Below are 20,720 nucleotides of genomic sequence, written 5' to 3'. Positions count from 1 at the left end.
TTTATATAAACAAGCTGCTGTGTAGCCATGGGGGGGGGGTTCACACATACATTTCCCTATTGCACTTTGTGTTCCTATTGACCCATCACTTGCTCCTCTTATACTTTGCAAACTGAGCAGGTTGTAACGATCTCCAATTGTTCCTACAGCTGGAAGGGAAAATGGAGGAAGTCAACAAGGAGCTGAAAATGTCTAAAGATAAACTCCTGGCACAGGATTCCTCCGCCAAGAATGCAATTCAGCAGCTTCAGAAGGAGATGGCCTTCCGGACAGAGCAGGTAACACTCACTTGCCTTCTATGTGAAACCTATAAACATCTAACTTCCCCTTTCATTTTTTTTCTATAGATGTAAAAATTATTGTAAATTGTTTGAAAACCTGTTTTGGATTGTGGTTACCTTTAATGCCTACATAAAATATCCTTTGCATCCCAGTTGCAGTTATCCGTTATCGCTAGGGATGCACCATATCCACTATTTTGGATTCTTCCTGCCCCCGAATCCTTTGCAAAAGATTCCGCCGAATACCAAACAAAATCCTAATTTCCATATGCAAATTAGTGGTGGGAAGGGGAAAACATTTTTTTTTACCGATTTTCCTTCCCACCCGTAATTTGCATATGCAAATTAGGATTTGGTTCGGACGGGCGGAAGGATTCGGCTGAATCTGAATCCTGCTGACAAAGGCCGAATCTTGGCCAAATCCCGAACTCGGCTTCGGTGCATCCCTAGTTATCGCTAGCCAGAGATTGTCTCAAATTGGTGGTTCACTTTCGGGTTAACTTGTAGTATGGTATAGCATGGCCTATTCTTAGCAACTTTTCAACTCGGTTTAATTTTTTTTATAGTTCTTGAAAATTGTCTTCCTCTTCTGACTCTTACCAGCTTTTAATTGGGGAGGTCTAAAAACTGTGCTTTTTGAGGCTACAGTTATCTTTTTATTACTTATCTTTCATATTCCTGTCTCTTTCGAACCACTGCCTAGTTGCTAGTTTAAATTAGACCCTAGCAACCAGATGGCTGAAATTAAAAACTGGAGAGCTGCTGAATAAAATCTAAATAACTAAAAAACCACAAATAATAAAAAAGGAAAACCAATTGCAAATTGTCTCAGAATATCCCTCTCTCTACATCATACTAACAGATCATTTAAAGGTGAACAACCCCTTTAATGAATGTGAAATGTTCATCTCACATGAAACTAGTTGAGCAAACCCTGACGCAGACTGTGTTTTATCCTGTTCTGGTTTATTCACTGCAATTCAAATACATTGGCATTCTCCAGCTACTGACCGTGCAAGTGTTGGCAAATGTTGGTTAATTAATAGTGGGAGGAAGCACAGATACTGCTATAAATACTAATGCTCAGGATGTGTGTAAGACTATAATGAGAATTAATTAGACCAGTCCTTTTGCTTTAAGGTTCATTAAACTAATGATGAATTTAGAAAGCAATACAAAGATTTTCTTGCTTGGTAAGTGTATTCCCCAGTGCCTTTGCTCAATAGTGATTTGGTAAAACAAGGCAAGTGTGTTTGTAGCCATTGGCCTTCACCCATTCATTATGGGGTTTGAAAGAGAAACGCTGCTTGGTTTGTACTTTACAACCGTCAACCCTCCTCTGGAGCAGACGGAAGTTAGGTTGGGATCCTGGCAACTATTTTGAGCTGTCGGCAGCTTTGAAAGATCTTTACACTTCCATTGTGGATTATGGGATGTGTTTTTATTATCGAAACCACCCTCTTAACTGGCAGTTAATGCTGGGCCCCATCTGTCACGCAGAAACAACTATAAACTGGCAATTTACCAACTGTTTATTTTAGGCAAATAAAAAATGTGAAGAGGCACGCCAAGAGAAAGAGGCGATGGTCATGAAGTATGTCCGAGGGGAAAAGGAGTCTCTGGATCTCCGGAAGGAGAAGGAAACACTGGAGCGTAAACTCAGGGAGGCAAATAAGGAGATAGAGAAGAGCAGTAACCGGATCAAACTTCTCACTCAGGAAAAGGGACGATTGCACCAGCTCTGTGAGTCTAAGGTGGGTGCCAACTTAACCTCAATTGTATGAGGGACTGTGAGCTTGGCTCTCAGCTGGATATACAGCAAGTATTTAGGGGTGCAACAGTAGGAATAGCAGACTGTAACTGCTGGGACACAAAGCCAACCATTTTGCCTTCCCGCTGGTTGGTAGCTCTTTTGTCGTGGGGAAGCATAATCATTTGAACCATTATCAGCTCTGTGGTCCGCAGACAAGATGTTCAGAATCTGCAGGCCGAGAATAAAGATGGCCATACATGCTTTAATTCTGATCTTTCACACAACTTTTGATTGTACGAAAGATTTGTCGTCCAATCTACTAACGTTAAGAGCCGAATCATCCGATATGCAGGTAAAAACAAAAATAATTCTTAAGCACTGTCTGATTCAGCATTACCGTTAGGATGTTTGGGCATCTTCAAAGGTACACAATCGAAATTTTCGGTCCTGCCCGATCGTCGAGACAACCAATATCCCAGGCTTTTTACCAATATCTGTTGCCTCGTCTCCCACCACACAAGCACCGATAATCGTACAAAAGATCTTTCATGCGATAATATAAGTGTGTCCATGGCCACCTTTAAGGTCGCCATAGATGCACCAATAATATGTCATATAATCTTCAGTGCTTCTATGGTGGGAGTCAATCCGACTGATATTGGCAGAAGACTTTGATATTGGTCGGCTTGTTGATCAGGCTTGACGGAAACCTTTTCCCTTCATAGGCACCCGAACCTGGGCCACTGTTATTGCTGAAATATCAGATACAGGAGGAATACTATTGTTTCTACCGGTGTATCTGACAAGTTGGTATTGAAAACAAACAATCTTTCTTGCAACGAATGGTCGCAGGAAAGATCGTAATTGTAATGTCTATGGCCACCTTTAAAGAGGGGCCTGACCTGGTTGTGTTTAGGAGGGATATTAGTATTTGTTGTACTGTGACAGCTGAAAGGAATTGTGTGGATTGTAGGATATATAATTATCGGTGATAATGTAACATCTGCTGCATCCACGGACACTTAATCAGCAAATCAGATGTTGGAAACTGTTGGGAAAACGGGAATACGCTGCAAATCCTCTAAAGAAGTGAAAAGCAAAATGCTCTATGCTCTGTAACCCCCAGCAACCTAAATAGATTGTGAGGGTAGATCTTTTTCTTCTGGCTTATTCTCTATTCAGTCTCCTCATCTGGCAGCCTAAATGGGATTTCAGCTTTCCCAAAACCTCAGGAACAGTAAAGCTTTATCTTTTTTTTTTTTTGTTTGTTTTTAAATAAAGGAGAGTGAAACAAGCCGACAGAATCGAGAGATTGAAAAACTTAAAGAAGAAGTGAACTCTTACGCTATTAAAGTAAAATGGGCCAACAACAAGTTAAAAACAGAACTGGAGACACACAAGGTCAGTATTAATAGGTGTGGGAGACTTTCTGCATTCTACTTTAAGACTCTCTCAGAGTTTTTCCCTGCGATCGAGGATCTCATCGGATAGTTAAAGTGGACCTATCACCCAGACATAAAAATCTGTATAATAAAAGTCCTTTTCAAATTAAATATGAAATCCAATTTCTTTTTTTTATTAAAGCGTTCATAGCTGTTGTAAACTCATTTAAAAATATCAGCTGTCAATCAAATATTGCCTGCCCCTCCTCTATGCCTAGGCATAGAGGCGGGTCAAGCAATTACTTTCACTTTCCATTAGGCACTTTCTAGGTGTCACTGCTCTCCCTACATTCCCCCAGTTCTCTTAACCATTTAATTGTGTAACCAGGGCACTGGGATGGAGACCAGGGCACTGGGATGGAGATCAGGTCCCCCATTCTGGTGCACAAACAAGATTCTGAGATGATCCAAGGCTTGTCTTAATAACAGTGTCCACAAAATGGCTCCTGCCTGCTTGTTATAATTATGAGTCCCAGACTGAAGGAAACAAGATTCAAATAATTTATACAGTGTAATTAAAGTTAATTTTGCTTGACTAACATGATAAAATAGGATTTGAAATAATTTTTTTGGGTGACGGGTCCACTTTAATGCAGTCCTACGATCCATCGGTGCCCATTTCCTTAATTGTTTGGCCCTAGGGCCTCATACGACTGGTGAAAGTGCCCCCGTTGTTTCCTTTTCTCCAGACAGTAATGAAGTGACTTGCGGGCTAGTGGAAACATTTGTCTTTTTTTTTATATCTATTACAACCCTTTTGCTTCTTTTCCTTTACAGGAAACCAAAGATCGTCTTAAAAACACAACGCTGAAGCTCAATCAAGCAAGAGAAGAAACAGATCAAATACGCAGGAACTGTCAGGAAATGATCATGTCATATAAAGTATGAGCAGTTTTATTAACCACTAAAACTAATGAAGAAATGTAACTTATTTAGAGGGAAATCATCTCAAATCTTCAGCAGGGCATTCAGTTTATTAACTCTGCCTTAACAGTGGCAGGAGCCCTTGGCACAACATCTGCTCTAATCCTTCTCTGTCAGCTGCCTCATATCTATCCGTTTGCTCTGGTAAATAGAAAGCATTTCGCTGCTGCTATGCTGGAGCCAATGAAACCTGCCTATTTATAATACCCCCTCTACTGCCTAGGCACCAGAGCCTTAAGCCGAAAGTAACTCTCCTATTAGCAAATAATCTTTACATAATGCTTTACAAAAGCCCAACCAAAGAAAACTATGATGAAAAGATGTTTTGTTTTTTTTTTTTTACATTCCACGCTGCTAGATGAGTTTAATCATTGTCTTCTATCGGCTTCTGTTGCATACGGATGTATAATGCTTATATTTGTTTACCATGTCAGCATTATGTGTTTCTGCCCTATTGTATTTCCAAATCACTTTAGAGCTTAGCACTGTATTTTAAAATGTTGTAGTAATGGCAGTTACCATTAGGGAAAGCATTGGGCACAAACTTTTTTTTTGTTTTTTGCCACATGTCTTGAGGCATGGCTGCCATGAAACACATGTATACACTTTTTAAGCACTCTGAGTTCTCTTCAGTGAGTCCCCCCTGTGCCACATAAGGGGCTTTAATCTGAAACACATGTAGTGGAATGCTGCAGTTCATGGGTGCTGAGGGGTAGCCATGTCCATGGTAGTCCAGCCAATCACTGTAAGACTCCCTGGTGTCAGCACGTTAGGTGGATGTCTCCACTGACTTTCCTGGGGGCCCATATCTGGTGCTTTTTGGTATCTGAGACAGAGCAAGTGTACATGACCTAGCTAGAAAACGCCAGGCCAAACCTGGGCAGATTAATGTCCCTTTAACCTTGCGTAATATCCACTTCTAATTATTCCATGTATGCCTCTGTGAAGGAACACCAAAAACTGAAGGTGTATCCAAGTAATTAAAATATAATGTACTGTTGCTCTGCACTGGTAAAATTGCTGAGTTTGCTTCAGAACGACTAATATGGTTTATATAAACAAGCTGCTGTGTAGCCATGGGGCAGCCATTCAAGCACAGGATACACAGTAGATAACAGATAAGTACTACTATAGTTTATATAAGCAAGCTGCTGTGTAGCCATGGTGGCAGCCATTCAAGCACAGGATACACAGTAGATAACAGATAAGTACTACTATAGTTTATATAAACAAGCTGCTGTGTAGCCATGGGGGCAGCCATTCAAGCACAGTAGATAACAGATAAGTACTACCATAGTTTATACAAACAAGCTGCTTTGTAGCCATGGGGGCAGCCATGGCTTGAATGGCTGCCCCCATGGCTACACAGGATCTTGTTTATATAAACTATAGTAGTACTTATCTGTTATCTACTGTGTGTCCTGTGCTTGAATGGCTGCCCCCGTGGCTACACAGCAGCTTGTTTATATAAACTATAGTAGTACTTATCTGTTATCTACTGTGTATCCTGTGCTTGAATGGCTGCCCCCGTGGCTACACAGCAGCTTGTTTATATAAACTATAGTAGTACTTATCTGTTATCTACTGTGTATCCTGTGCTTGAATGGCTGCCCCCATGGCTACATAACTTGATAATATAATAGTTGTGTTTCTAAAGCAAACTAGTGCATGGCAACAGTACATTATATTGTAATTCAATTTGAATGCTTTGCTTTTTTGGTGTTACTTTTTCTTTACGCAATGAAATGAAACACATCCAGTTAGCACATGAGGGCACTGACTGTGAGAGTCCATGTCTATATCATGGGATGAAGGGGACACCATCTTATGTTATTTTGTTTCCCTTCAGGAGTCTGATGAAATTAAATCTAACAATCTAGACGGAAAGCTTAAAGTGACCAAAGTGGAACTAGAGATGCAAATGCAGGAGAAATCGGAGCATCTGGAGGTGATTATAACTCACTGCATCCCACCTCAAGGTGTTTTCATTTGTCTGTAAGACTTTTTGCAGATCTTGCCTTCTGCATGCTTAGACGCCATGTTGAATCAACCTGCCCTGTATGGTTTTTGTAATTATATTTTTTCTGTTCATGGATAAAGGTGCATCAGGCAAAGATAAAAGAGTTGGATGACCTGAAAAGGACTTTTACAGAAGGCATGGATGAACTCCGAACACTGCGCACTAAGGTACCTGTCTTGCCCTCAATCTGGGATTGGCTATACAGTGCTGCTGCGGAAATTAAAAAAATTAAAAAATGCGCCGTAGGCTCTAGGCTGCTGTTGAGAAGTGAAGCTTAGGGGTCAGGTGAAATCATCAAAAGAGTCTTTCTTTTCAATGTTAATGATAAACGAGAGCAGCACCAATCGCAAATCGTGATGGTTTCCCTTTAATAGTCTTTTCACTTGACATTTTTCCATAAATATATAAAGCAACCAGAACAGAGCCAGGAAGAATTGTTTAGCCGCCCGCAGGGAGGTTCATTCCCCGCTTTCTATTTAATCATTTTGTTTGTACATGTCTGAATCTTCCATCAGGGCTGTAATAACAATCCATGAAAAGCTCCATTTAGTGCCTGTCACTTGTCTGTCTCAAGGAAGCGAGAGAACGACACTTATTAACTGTGTTTTGTCACTCAGGTGAAGTGCCTGGAAGCAGAGCGTCTGAGGACGGAGGAAGAGTTATCCAAGTATAAAGAACTGATTAACCGGCAAAAGACTCAAATCCAGAATTTACAGGACAAAGCCAAGTCTCTGGATCAGCAAGAGGAGCAACATCAGAGGTACGGCTCACTCATTTTGGGGTTGCACTAGAGGTGTCTGGTAAAGCAGACAAACAGGCCTCCATAGTCATGGAAATGGACGTAGTTGGCAAATGTACCAATAAAAGTGCAAAATGCAGACAACAGGACTGCAGCAGGGATCAAACTAGATGGCAAATTTACCAATTATTAAAGTGCAAAATGCAGACCGTGGCTGCAGCATTGATGGAAATGGATGCAGATGTTAAATGTACCACTAAAAGTGCAAAAAGCAGACAAAATAAAAGCAAAAAATTGCAAATTTCCCTATATAAGTGCAAACGGATAGGAAAGATACCAATATAAGTGCAAAATACAGACAGCAGGGCCGCAAAAGTGATCAAAATGAATGCAAATGGCAAATTTAACAATAAATGTGAACTCCGATAGGAAATATTCCAATAAACGTGCAAAATGCAAGTAAAAGGTTCTCCAAGATCACACATTTACAAATATAAGTGCACACCGATAGGAAATGTATAAATATGCAACAAGCAAACCAGGACGCAAAAAAATTCTGCAAATTTACTAATAAACATGCAAAATGCAGGCAACCCATGATCAAAATAAATGAAAATGGCAAGTCTGCTAATATAAGTGCACACAGACAGGAAATGTACTAATAAAAGTGCAAAACATGGCTGCAGGGGTGATCAAAATGAACTCAAATGTACCAATAAGTGCAAAATGCAAACAGAAATGGAAACTAATATAAATTTGCCAGTAAACTTGCACACAGACTTGAAATGTATAAAATGCAAACAGGGCTGCAAAAAAAGGCAAAAGTTAATGCTGATGGTAAATTTACCAATTAAACTCACAACAATGATGGAATTAAACGAAAATTGCAAATTTCCCAATAAAAGTGCAAAATACAGACAACAGGGCTGCAACGGTGATCAAAATGAATGCATATGGCAAATTTAACAAAGTGAACACCGACAGGAAATTTTCCAATAAAAGTGCAAAATGCAAACGGTAATGGAAATTAACACATTGCAAAATGTCCAATACAAGTGCACACAAAAAAAGGATTTTACCAATAAAAGTGCACAATGCCAGCAGGGTCATAGAAGTCATGGAAATTAATTGGAAATCGCAAATTTACTAATAAGTTCACACGGAGTGGAAATATACCAATAAAAGTGCAAAATGCAAACTGGCACATAACAGTGATGGAATGAAAAGTAAGCTGCAAATGCAAGCAACAGTGATGGAATTAATTGCGAATTTACTAATAGGTGCATGGAAATAGGAAATGTACCAATAAAAGTGCAACATTGAGACAATAGGCATGTAACAGTGAGGGAATAAAGGTAAGTTGCAAATTTACCAATAAAAATGGAAAATGCAAGCAACGGCTGCAAAAATTGCAAATTTACCAATATAAGTGGAAAGAGAGAGGTAATGTACCAATAAAAGTGCAAAACTCGCAGGGCTGCAAAAAAGCCTGCAAATTTACTAAATGCATAATGCAGGCAACAATGCTCAAAACACAGGAAATGTACCAATAAAAGTACAAAAAATGGCCACTGATCAAAATGGACGGAAATGGCAAATTTACCAACAAAATTGAGCACAGATAAGAATTGTACCAACAAAAGTGCAACAGGCAAAAAAAAAGGCCAACAAAAATTGCAAATTTACCAATATAAGTCGACACAAACCACACAATGCAGACACGGTTGCAGAAGTAATGGAAATTAAGGCAAATCTACCAATAAAAGTGTACACAGAGTTGAAATGTACAAATAAAAGTGCAAAATACAAGCAACAGGGCCACAATGGTGGTGGAATTAAGTACAAATTTACTACAGTGCACGCAAATAGGAAATTTACCAATAAAAGTGCAAATAGATAGGAAATGTAAGAATGGCAGTGCAAAATGCAAGGAAAAGCACACAACAGTGATGGAAATGTATACAAATAGAAAATGTACCAATAAAAGTGCAAAATGCAAGCAACAGAGCTGCAAATTTCCCAATAACAATCCATGCACCTCAGAAATGTAACAAAAGTGCAAAAATGGTCGCAACAGTGATCAAAATGAATGCAAATGGCAAAGTTACTAATAAACCTGCGAACGGATAGAAATTGTCCAAAATGCAACACAGGCCACAAAAAATTGCAAATTTACCAACATCATAAGTGCACACAGATAGGAAATGCACCAATAAACTAGCAAAATGCAGCGAACTGGCATGCAACAGTAATGGAATTAATGTAAGCTGTAAATTGGTAAATAAAAGTACAAAATTCAGGCAATGGTTATCAAAATTAATGCAAATGACAAATCTAATATAAGTGCACACAGAAATGCAAACACTAATGGAAATGAATGCATAGTCACCAATTAAAGTGCACACAGAAAATGGACAAATAGAAGTGCAAAATCCAAACAACTGCAAAAAATGGCAAATTTACAAATATAACTGCACACAGAGGGAAAAAGTACCAATAAAAGTGCAAACTGCAGGGAACGGGCCCACATTGATGGAAAGGAAGGTAAGTTGCAAACTGACCAATAAGGATGCAAACAGATAGGAAATGTACAAATAGAAGTGGAAAACGGGGTGGCAAAATGACAAAAGTGCTTACAAATGGGAAATGTACCAAATAAACTGCAAAATGCAAACAGTCGCAACAATGATGGAAATAACCACAAAGTGCAAATTTACCAATATAAGTGCAAAATATAGACAACAGGGCTGCAACCGTGATCATAATGAATTCAAATCGCAAGTTCAACAAAGGCAAATCACAAATCACAAATTTACCAATAAAAGTGCACGCAGAGTGGAAATGTAACAATAAAAATGCAAACTGGCACCTAATCATGATCAAAATAATTTCAAATGGCAAATTTTCTAATAAAAAATGCAAAATGCAAGCAGCAGGGCTGCAACAATGATGAAATTAATTGCAAATTTACTAATAGGTGCACGCAAATAGGAAATATACCAATAAGAGCAACATTCAGACAATAGGCACAATACAGTGACGGTATGAAGGTAAGTTGCACATTTACCAATAAACGTGCAAAATGCAGGCAGGTACTCCAAAATCACAAATTTACCAATATAAGTGCACACAGATAGGAAATGTACTAATAAAAGTGCAAAAGGCAAACATGGTCGCAAAAAAACCTGCAAATTTACTAATAAACATGAAAAATGCAGGCAAGTGTGATAAAAATTAATGCAAATGGCAAGTCTGCTAATATAAGTGCACACAGATAGGAAATGTACTAATAAAAGTGCAAAAAATGTCTGCAGCACTGATCAAAATGAACTGAAATATACCAATAATTGCAAAATGCAAACAGCAGAAATGGAAATGAATGCAAATTTGCCAGTAATCTTGCACACAGATAGAAAATGTACAAACAGAAGTGCAAAGTACAAACGGCTGCAAAAAATGTCAAATTGACAAATATAACTGTACACGGAGTGGAAATATACCAAAAAAAGTGCAAAATGCAAACTGGCATGTAACAGTGATGGAATGAAACTAAGTTGCAAATTTACCAATAAAAGTGCAAAATGCAAGCAACAGGGCTGCAATAATTGCAAATTTACCAATATAAGTGGACAGAGATAGGTAATGTACCAATAAAAGTGCAAAACTCAAACAGGGCTGCAAAAAAGCCTGCAAATTTACTAAATGCATAATGCAGGCAACAGTGATCCAAACACAGATAGGAAATGTACCAACAAAAGTGTACCAGGCAAACAAAAGGGCCGACAAAAATTGCAAATTTACCAATATAAGTCCACACAGACCACACAATGCAGACACGGTTTCAGAAGTGATGGAAATTAAGGCAAATCTCAAATTTACAAATAAAAGTGCACACAGAGTGGAAATGTACAAATAAAAGTGCAACATGCAGGCAAAAGGGCTGCAACAGTGATGGAAATGAATGCAAATGCAAAACGTAACAAACGTGAACACTGATGAATAAAAGTGCAAAATTCAAACAGGCATATAACAATGATTGAAATGAAGGAAAGTTGCAAATTGACCAATAAGCGTGCAAACAGAAAATGTACAAAATGCAAACGGCTGCAAAAAATGGCAAAATTACCAATAAAAGGGCTTACAAGTGGGGAAATTTACCAATTAAACTGCAAAATGCAAACAGTCAATTATGGAAATGATCTCAAATTGCAAATTTACCAATATAAGTGCAAAATGCAACAGTAATAGAAATGAACAGAAATTGCAAAATGTCCAATAAAAGTGCACACAAAAAGGGATTTTACCAATAAACATGCACAGCAAATGCCAGCAGAGTCATAGACGTGATGGAAATTAAAAGTGCAAAATGCAAACAGGCATGTAACCATGATTAAAATATCAAATGGCAAATTTTCTAATAAAAATGCAAAATGCTAGCAGCAGGGCTGCAACAGTGATGGAATTAACTGCAAATTTACTAATAGGTTCATGCAAATAGGAAATGTACCAATAAAAGTACAACATTCAGACAATAGGCACATAACAGTGATGGAATGAAGGTAAGTTGCACATTTTACCAATAAACGTGCAAAATGCAAGCAACAGGGCTGCAAAAATTGCAAATTTACCGGTATAAGAGCACACAGAGGAAATGTACTAATAAAAGTGCAAAACGCAAACAGGGCTGCAAAAAAACCCTGCAGATTTACTTATAAAAGTGCAAATTACAGGCAACCGTTATCAAAATGAATGCAAAGGGCAAGTCTGCTAATATAAGTGCACACCGATCGGAAATGTACCAATAAATGTGCAGAACATGGCTGCAGTAGTGATCAAAATGAATGCATATAGCAAATTTAACAATAAAAATGAACACCAATGGGAAATATTCCAATAAAGAGTACAAAATGCAAACAACAGTAATGGAAATGAACACAAATTGCAAAATCTCCAATAAAAGTGCACACAAAAAGGGATTTTACCAATAAAAGTGCACAATGCCAGCAGGGTAATAGAAGTGATGGAAATTAAGGCAAATCACAAATTTACCAATAAAAGTGCACGCAAAGTGGAAATGTACCAATAAAAGTGCAAACTGGCACATAACTATGATCAAAATGATTTCAAATGGCCAATTTTCTAATAAAAATGCAAGCAGCAGGGCTGCAACAGTGATGAAATTAATTGCAAATTTACTAATAGGTGCATGCAGATAGGAAATGTACCAATAAAAAAAAGCAACATTGAGACAATAGGCACATAACAGTGATGGAATGAAGTTACGGTAAGTTGCACATTTGCCAATAAACGCACAAGATGCAAGCAACAGGTACTCCAAAATAAAAAATTTACCAATATAAGTGCTCACAGATAGGAAATGTACTAATAAAAGTGCAAAAAAATGGCTGCAGCAGTGATCAAAATGAACTGAAATGTACCAATAAGTGCAAAATGCAAACAGGGCTGCAAAAAAACCCCTGCAGATTTACTTATACAAGTGCAAAATGCAGGCAACAGTGATCAAAATGAACGCAAAGGGCAAGTCTGCTAATATGTGCGGAGAGATAGGAAATGTACCAATAAAAGTGCAAAAAATGGATGCAGCAGTGATCAAAACGAATGCAAATGGCAAATTTAACAATAAAAGTGAACACCAATGGGAAATATTCCAATAAAAGGGCAAAGTGCAAACAGTAATGGAAATGAACACAAACTGCAAAATGTCCAATAAAAGTGCACACAAAGGATTTTACCAAATAAAGTGCACAATGCCAGTAGGGTTGTAGAAGTGATGGCAATTAAGCAATTAAGGCAAAATGCAAATGTACCAATAAAAGTACAAAATGCAAACTGGCACGCAACAGTGTTAAAAATTAAAGCAAAATGCAAGCAACGGGCTGCAAAAATTGCAAATTTGACAATATAAGTGCATACAGATAGGAAATGTACTAATAAAATTGTAAAACGCAAATGGCTGCGGCTAGAAATGAACACAAATTGCAAATTTCACAATATAATTACTAAATATAGACAACAGGACCGCAGCAATGATCAAAGTGAACGCAAATAGCAAATTTAACAATATAAGTGAACTCTGAAATTTTCAAATAAAAGTGCAAAATGCAAACAAACGTAATGGTAATAAACACAAACTGCAAAATGTCTAAAAAGTGCACATAAAAATGGAATTTACTAATAAAAGTGCAAAATACAAGCAACCGTTATGGAACTGCAAATTTACCAAGTATATGATAACTGGCAATGTATCAATACAAGTACAACATTCAGACAACAGGCATGTAACAGTGTTGGAATGAAGGTAAGTTGCACATTTACCAATAAATGTGCAAAATGCAAGCAACAGGGACTCCAAAATCACAAATCTACCAATATAAGTGCACACCGATAAGAGATGTACCAATAAAAGTTCAAAACGCAAACGGCCGCAAAAAACCCTGCACATTTACCAATAAAATTGCAAAATGCAGGCAGCCATGATCAAAATGAATGCAAATGGCACGTCTACTAATATAAGTGCATACAGGTAGGAAATGTACTAATAAAAGTCCAAAACATGGCTGCAGCAGTGATCAAAATTAAATGTACCAATAAGTGCAAAATGCAAACAACAAAAATTAAAATGAATGCAAAATTAAACAGTAAACTTGCACACAGATAGGAAATGTACAAACAGAAGTGCAAAATGCAAACGGCTGCAAAAAATGGCAAATTGACAGTTATAACTGCACACAGAGTGGAAAAGTACCAATAAAAGTGCAAAATGCAAGGAACGGGCACACATTGGTGGAAATGAAGGTAAGTTGCAAATTGACCAATAGGAGTGCAAACCGATAGGAAATGTACAAATAGAAGTGCAAAATGTAAGCAGGGATGCAAAAAAAGGCAAAAGTGTGTGCTGATGGGGAATTTACCAATTAAACTGCAAAATGCAGCAGTGATGGAAATGCACACAAATTGCTAGTTTCCCAATAAAAGTGCAAAATTCAGACAACAGGTCTGCAACAGTGATCAAAATGAATGCAATTGGCAAATTTAACAAAGTGAACACCGATAGGAAATTTTCCAATAAAAGTGCAAACTGTAATGGAAATTAACACAAACTGTAAAATGTCCAATAAAAGTGCACACAAAAAAGGATTTAACCAATAAAAGTGCACAATGCCAGCAGGGTCGTAGAAGTCATGGAAATTATTGCAAATCGCAAATTTACTAATGTGCACATGGAGTGGAAATGTAAAAATAAAAGTGCAAAATGCAAACCGCTATGTAACAATGATGGAATTGAAGGAAAGTTGCAAATTGACGAGTGCAAACAGACAAAGTACAAATAGAAGTGCAAAATGTTAATAGGGCTGCAAAAAATAGCAAAATTACCAATAAGTGTGTGCAGATGGGAAATTTACCAGTTGAACTGCAAACTACAAACTAAATCACAGCAATGAGGGAAATGAACACAAATTGCAAATTTTTACAGTATAAGTGCAACATACAGACAATAGGGCCACAACAATGATCAAAGTGAATGCAAATGGAAAAGGTAACAACAAAACTGGGCACTAATAGGACTTTTTCCAATGACTGCAAAATGCAAACAGTAATGGACATAAACACAAATTGCAAAATGTCCAATAAAAGTGCACAAATAGGAAATTTACCAATAAAAGTGCAAACAGATAGGTAATATAAGAGGTACAAAATATACTAATACTAATATAAGTGCACACAGAAATGCAAACACTAATGGAAATGAATGCAAATTCACCAATTAAAAGTGCACACAGGAAATGGCCAAAAATCCAGACCACTGCAAAAAACGGCAAATTTACAAATATAACTGCACACAGTGAAAAAGTACCAATAAAAGTGCAAAATGCAGGGAACGGGCCCACATTGATGGAAATGAAGGTAAGTTGCAAACTGACCAATTAAGAGTGCAAACAGAAATGTACAAATAGATGTGCAAAATGCAAACAGGGCTGCAAAAAATGGAAAAATGACCAATCAAAGTGCTTACAGATGGGAAATTTACCAATTAAACTGCAAAATGCTAACGGTTGCAACAATGATGAAAATGAACACAAATTGCAAATTTACCAATATAAGTGCAAAATATAGACAACAGGGCTGCAACAGTGATCATAATGAATACAAATAGCAAATTTAACAAAGTGAACACCAGTAGGAAATTTTCCAATAAAAGTGCAAAATGGAAATGAACACAAGTTGCAAAATATCCAATACAAGTGCACAATGCCAGCAGTCATAAAAGTGATGGGAATTAAGACAAATTGCAAATTTACCAATACAAGGGCATGCAGAGTGTAAATGTACCAATAAAAGTGCAAAATGTAAACAGGCACCCAACCATGATCAAAATGATTTCAAATGGCAAATTTTCAAATCAAAATGCAAGCAGCAGGGCTGCAATAGTGATGGAATGAATTGCAAATTTACGAATAGGTGCATGCAAATAGGAAATATACCAGTAAAAGTGCAACATTCAGACAATAGGCACAATACAGGGACGGTATGAAGGTAAGTTGTAAAATTTACCAATAAAAGTGCAAAATGCAAGTAACTGCTGCAAAACATTTACCAATATAAGTCCACACAGGAACTGTACCAATAAAAGTGCAAAAAATGGCTGCAGCAGTGATCAAAATAAATGCAAATTTAACAATAAAAGTGAACACAGAGTGGAAATGTACCAATAAAAGTACAAAATGCAAACTGGCACGCAACAGTGATTTAAAATTAATTGAAATGGAATATTTTTCAATAAAAGTGCAAAAAAAAGTGTAACGCAAACTGCTGCAAAAAAACCCCTGTATATTTACTTATAAAAGTGCAAAATGCAGGCAACTGTGATCAAAATGAATGCAAAGGCCAAGTCTGCTTATAAAAGTGCAGAAAAATGGCTGCAGCAGTGATCAAAATGAACGGAAATGGCAAATTTACCAAAAAATTTTACCAATTAAATGTACAAACAAACGTGTAACAGGCAAAAGGGCCAACAAAAATTGCAAATTTATCAATATAAGTGCACAAAGAGTGGAAATGTACAAATAAAAGTGCAAAATGCAGGCAACAGGGATGCAACAGTGATGGAAATGCAAATGTCAAATTTAACAAAAGTGCACACTGATAGGAAATAATCCAATAAAAGTGCAAAATGCAAACAGGTATGTAACACTGATGGAAGTTGCAAATTGACCAAGAAACATGCAAAGAGAGAGGAAATGTACAAATAGAAGTGCAAATTGCAAACTGGGCTGCAAAAAAGTTCAAAATTACCAATAAAAGTGTGTGCAGATGGGAAATTAACGAACTGTAAAATGCAAAAACAGTCTCAACAATGATGGAAATGAACACAAATTGCACAATATAAATGCAAAATATAGACAACTGGGCCGCAGCAGTGATCAAAGTGAATGCAAATGGAAAATTTAACAATAAGAGTGAACTCTGATAGGACGTTTTCAAATAAAAGTGCAAAACAGAAATGGAAATACACAAATTGCAAAATGTCTAATAAAAGTGCACATACAAAGGGAATTTACCAATAAAAGCGCAAAATGCAAGCAACAGTGCTGCTCATTTACCAATACAAGTGCGCACAGATAGGAAATGTACAAATAAAAGTGCATGATGAAAGCAACAGGGCTGCAAAAATTGCAAATTTCCCAATAACAATCCACACAGATGGGAAATGTACCAATAAAAGTGCCAAAAATGGCCCCAACAGTGATCAAAATCATTGCAAATTTACTAAAGTGAACACACATAGGAAATTTACCAACAAAAGTGCAAAATGCAGACAAAATGTAAGCAACGGCCACAAAAACAATTGCACACAGGAAATTTACCATTAAAAGTGCAAAACGCAGGCAACGGGGATGGAAACAAACACAAATATCCCAATAACAATCCACGCAGATGGGAAATGTACCAATAAAAGTGCCAAAAATGCCCTGAATGAATGAAATGTGCAAACTTATAGGAATTGTGCAAATTACAACCAAATTTAGCAACATTAAGTGCTCACAGAATGGAAAAGTAACAATGATGGAAACAAACTGAAATGTCCCAATAAAAGTGCACAACTGTCTGTGATTCTCATAGAAATGTCCTTTATTTACATTCAGGGACAAACAAGAAATGGAAGGTTTGCGGGAGGAACTCGACAGCCTCAACTCCGTCATCTCAGACCTGCAAAATGACATCGAGGGCAGTCGCACCAGGGAATCGGAGCTGCTGGGATTCACGGAGAAGCTCACCAGTAAGAACGCTCAGCTCCAGTCCGAGAGCAACTCCCTGCAGGCTCAGCTAGACAAACTGACATTCAGCGAGAGTGAACTGCGCAGCCACTTGGAACAGCTCAGGCACCACAACTCTCATCTGGTAGGAATAATAATAACACAACACTCCAGCAGGGCTGTGACGATAGAGGGTGCCAATTCTGCCACTGCTGGGTCTCCAGGAGTTGTAAGGGGCCCCAGGAGTTGTGAGGGGTCCAGTGTTGCACTTACTCATACGCAGTTCACACAATTAAAGGGGTTGTGATGTAGAGCGGGATATTCCGAGATCATCTGCAATTGGTTTTTTATTATTTATGATTTTTGAGTTATTTAGCTTTTTATTCAGCAGCTCTCCAGTTTGCTATTTCAGCTATCTGGTTGCTAGTGTCCAAATTCCTCTAGCAACCATGCACTGATTTTAATATCCGATTGGAATATTAATAGGAGAGGCCAGAACAGAAAGATGAGTAATAAAAAGTAGGAATAACAATATATTTGTAGCCTTACAGAGCATTTGTTTTTTTTAGATGGGGTCAGTGACCCCTGTCTGAAAGCTGAAAAGAGTCAGAAGAGAAAGTTAAATAATTTAAAGATTATAAAAATAACTTTTAGTATGTTATGTTCTAGAATGGCTATTTCTAAGCAACTTTTCAATTGGGCTTTTTTTTTTTTAATTTTTTTTAAATGACTCGCCTTCTGTTTCCAGCTTTCATATGGGGGGTCACTGACCCCATTTAAAAAAAACAAAGGCTCTGTAAGGCTACCGATTTATTGTTATTGCTACCTTTTACTCGTTTTTCTATTCAAGCCTTTCCTATTCATATTCCAGTCTCTTATTTAAATCAGTGCATGGTTGCTAGGGGAATTTGGATCCTAGCAACCAGATGGCTGAAATTGCAAACTGGAGGAAAAAAAGCGAAGTTAAAAAAAAAAAAAATCTCCCTTTACCGTTTATGGGTGCAATGTATTTTCACTTCCATTCAGCGATTTGTCTTGTAGGTTTGCTATGAATCTTCAGGATTGTGCATTACTGTGTCCAACGTACTTTCAGTTTTACTTTGCTTTTTATTTGAATATAATCTATAGTATTGGCCATATTCCAGTGACCTGGGAATTAGATCCTTCTAAAGATCGAGTGCTGTTTATAAGAAGAGATGATTGTCTTTATTGTCTTGGAGGGATTAGTGTTCCCTGTGATAATTAAATTCGTTTGGAGAGGTCACCTAATGAGTGGATCTTGCACCTTGATGTGGGTGATAATGGGCTGATCCAATCATGGGCCTTAGGGCAGTCCTCCATCCAATGGGGGTTTTAAAACCTGCCCAATCGACATCTCCGGATCCGGCCAAATATCGATTGCACTATTGCCTAATGCCTTGCTGCTGTACAAACTTATATATAACCTTTATTTTATATTCTTTATAACTGCCTCCTGGATTTCTCTCTAAATCCACAAGCATACAAGTTGCTGAGAAAATGAATTTGAATCCTGATTTTATTTTTTTTTTTTAATTTCCTTTTTGACACAGAATGAGCGGATCCTTACAGAGGCAGCACAGTGGCAAAAGCAAGTGCAAGCTCTTCAGACAGAGTTGGAAGAGCAACAGCAACTGGTCACCTCTTTAAACACCCGGGTTGAGGAGCTGAAGAATGAGCTGGTGACCCAGAAGCGGAAAAACGCTGTCAACCTGAAGGACCTGAGCAAGCAGCTCCAGCAAGGTAATGTCTGCAGGGCCCTCTCACAGTTGGGCAGATGGATTACAGACAAATACAAGAGATCCTCTGCACTCTACACATTACCAATATATTTAAGACACTTGAGAAAGGGCCTTTGAAGCCCGAAACATGTTGCATGGACACAAAATAAAAGCTTATCGGCAGTTATTCTGCCTGCTGTGTGATTCCCAAACCTTTATGATACATGTACATGATTTTTGGATGCCAGGACCGAGTATCCAGGGAACCATTATACGAACAGCCTTCTAATTTAAAATTACAGCAGACTGTGTGCATCTAAATTGGAATATATTTAAGACCTTTTGTGCATTGAGACATTACCTGAAGGTGGCGATACACAGGCCGATAAAAGCTGCTGACAGACCGAGTTGGCAGCTTATTGAGCCGTGTATGGGGCCCTCAGACGGGCTTCCCTGATCGATATCTGGGCGAAAGTCGGCCAGATGTCGATCGGACGGGACTAAAAATTCCGTTGGATCGCGGCCGCATCTGTTCGTTGATGCGGTCCCGCGATCCGACCGCCTGTTAGCTATTGTTAGAACATGATCGTTGGGCCCTAGGGCCCGCGATCGGATCAGCCTGATATTGCTCAAGGTGGGCATATCGGGGAGAGATCCACTCGTTTGGCGACATTGCCAAACGAGCGGATCTCTCAGTGTATGGCCACCTTTACTTGCTGCTTTCAAAGTAAAACTCCCAAACTTGGCTGCCCTTTTATTGGCCACCAGTGGGATCACCTGACTATAGCTGGGAAAGGTGGGAGCTACAACATGGAGCTGGTCACTGCTCCTGTATAAACTATAAGAAACAAGGGAAAGTTGTGCTCACCACTATTTTTTAAAACCATTAGGCAGGGGGTGCAATGAGGCTGTGATGATTCACATTGACAAATACAAGATCCTCTGAACTCAACCCATTATCAATATATTAAGGACATTGAAACATTTTGTGCCTTAAGCTACTAAAAATGCCTTCCCCTTTAAACAAAACAGGGATTGTTTGTCCATATATTTCAATATATTTAAGCTGAACAACTACGTCAGTCATCCTTGTTGTGGCTCCACCCTTTCAACTATAGTCAGGTGATCCCTGATGAAGCAATAGAATTCTTAATGAATCCGATACAATTTGAGTGTAGGACTGGCCAGATATGGGATGAGTGTGACGTAGTTGTTCAGCTTAAATATATTGCAATATATGGACAAACAATCCCTGTTTTGTTTAAAGGGTAAGGCATTTTTTAGTAGCTTAAAGCACAAAGTGTCTCAATGTGCTAAATTTATTGATAATGAGTTGAGTGCAGAGTATTTTGTCTGTATGAATTTTGTGGTCACTGCCTCATCAATGTTTTTAAATATTACTGGTGAGTACAACTTTCCCTTGTTTAATATAGTTTATACAGGGTTTATGGATTGTAGCAGTATATAGTGAATAAAGTACCCCCTTTTGTAAAATATAAGGATATTATAAGTTACCGAGGAGTTTCGTGACCATATAAAAACACG

General features: G+C 38.0%; 1 protein-coding gene across 1 annotated transcript in view; it reads left to right on the top strand.

Moving 5' to 3' along the window:
• Positions 1-20,720, top strand: part of LOC108697309 (coiled-coil domain-containing protein 186) — a 42,786-nt gene that overhangs the window by 7,876 nt on the left and 14,190 nt on the right. The window contains exons 4-12 of the mRNA XM_018227234.2: positions 150-278; positions 1,823-2,035; positions 3,316-3,435; positions 4,254-4,358; positions 6,250-6,348; positions 6,501-6,587; positions 7,038-7,180; positions 17,326-17,581; positions 19,008-19,197. Of these exons, the coding sequence (XP_018082723.1) occupies positions 150-278; positions 1,823-2,035; positions 3,316-3,435; positions 4,254-4,358; positions 6,250-6,348; positions 6,501-6,587; positions 7,038-7,180; positions 17,326-17,581; positions 19,008-19,197 (1,342 nt within the window). The remainder of the gene's footprint in view (positions 1-149; positions 279-1,822; positions 2,036-3,315; positions 3,436-4,253; positions 4,359-6,249; positions 6,349-6,500; positions 6,588-7,037; positions 7,181-17,325; positions 17,582-19,007; positions 19,198-20,720) is intronic.

This window comes from Xenopus laevis, chromosome 7S (assembly GCF_017654675.1).
Source record: "Xenopus laevis strain J_2021 chromosome 7S, Xenopus_laevis_v10.1, whole genome shotgun sequence".
NCBI classification, from domain to species: Eukaryota; Metazoa; Chordata; class Amphibia; order Anura; family Pipidae; genus Xenopus; species Xenopus laevis.
The sequence above is the reverse complement of the archived record's forward strand: the minus strand, read 5'-3'. Positions and strand labels throughout refer to the sequence as shown.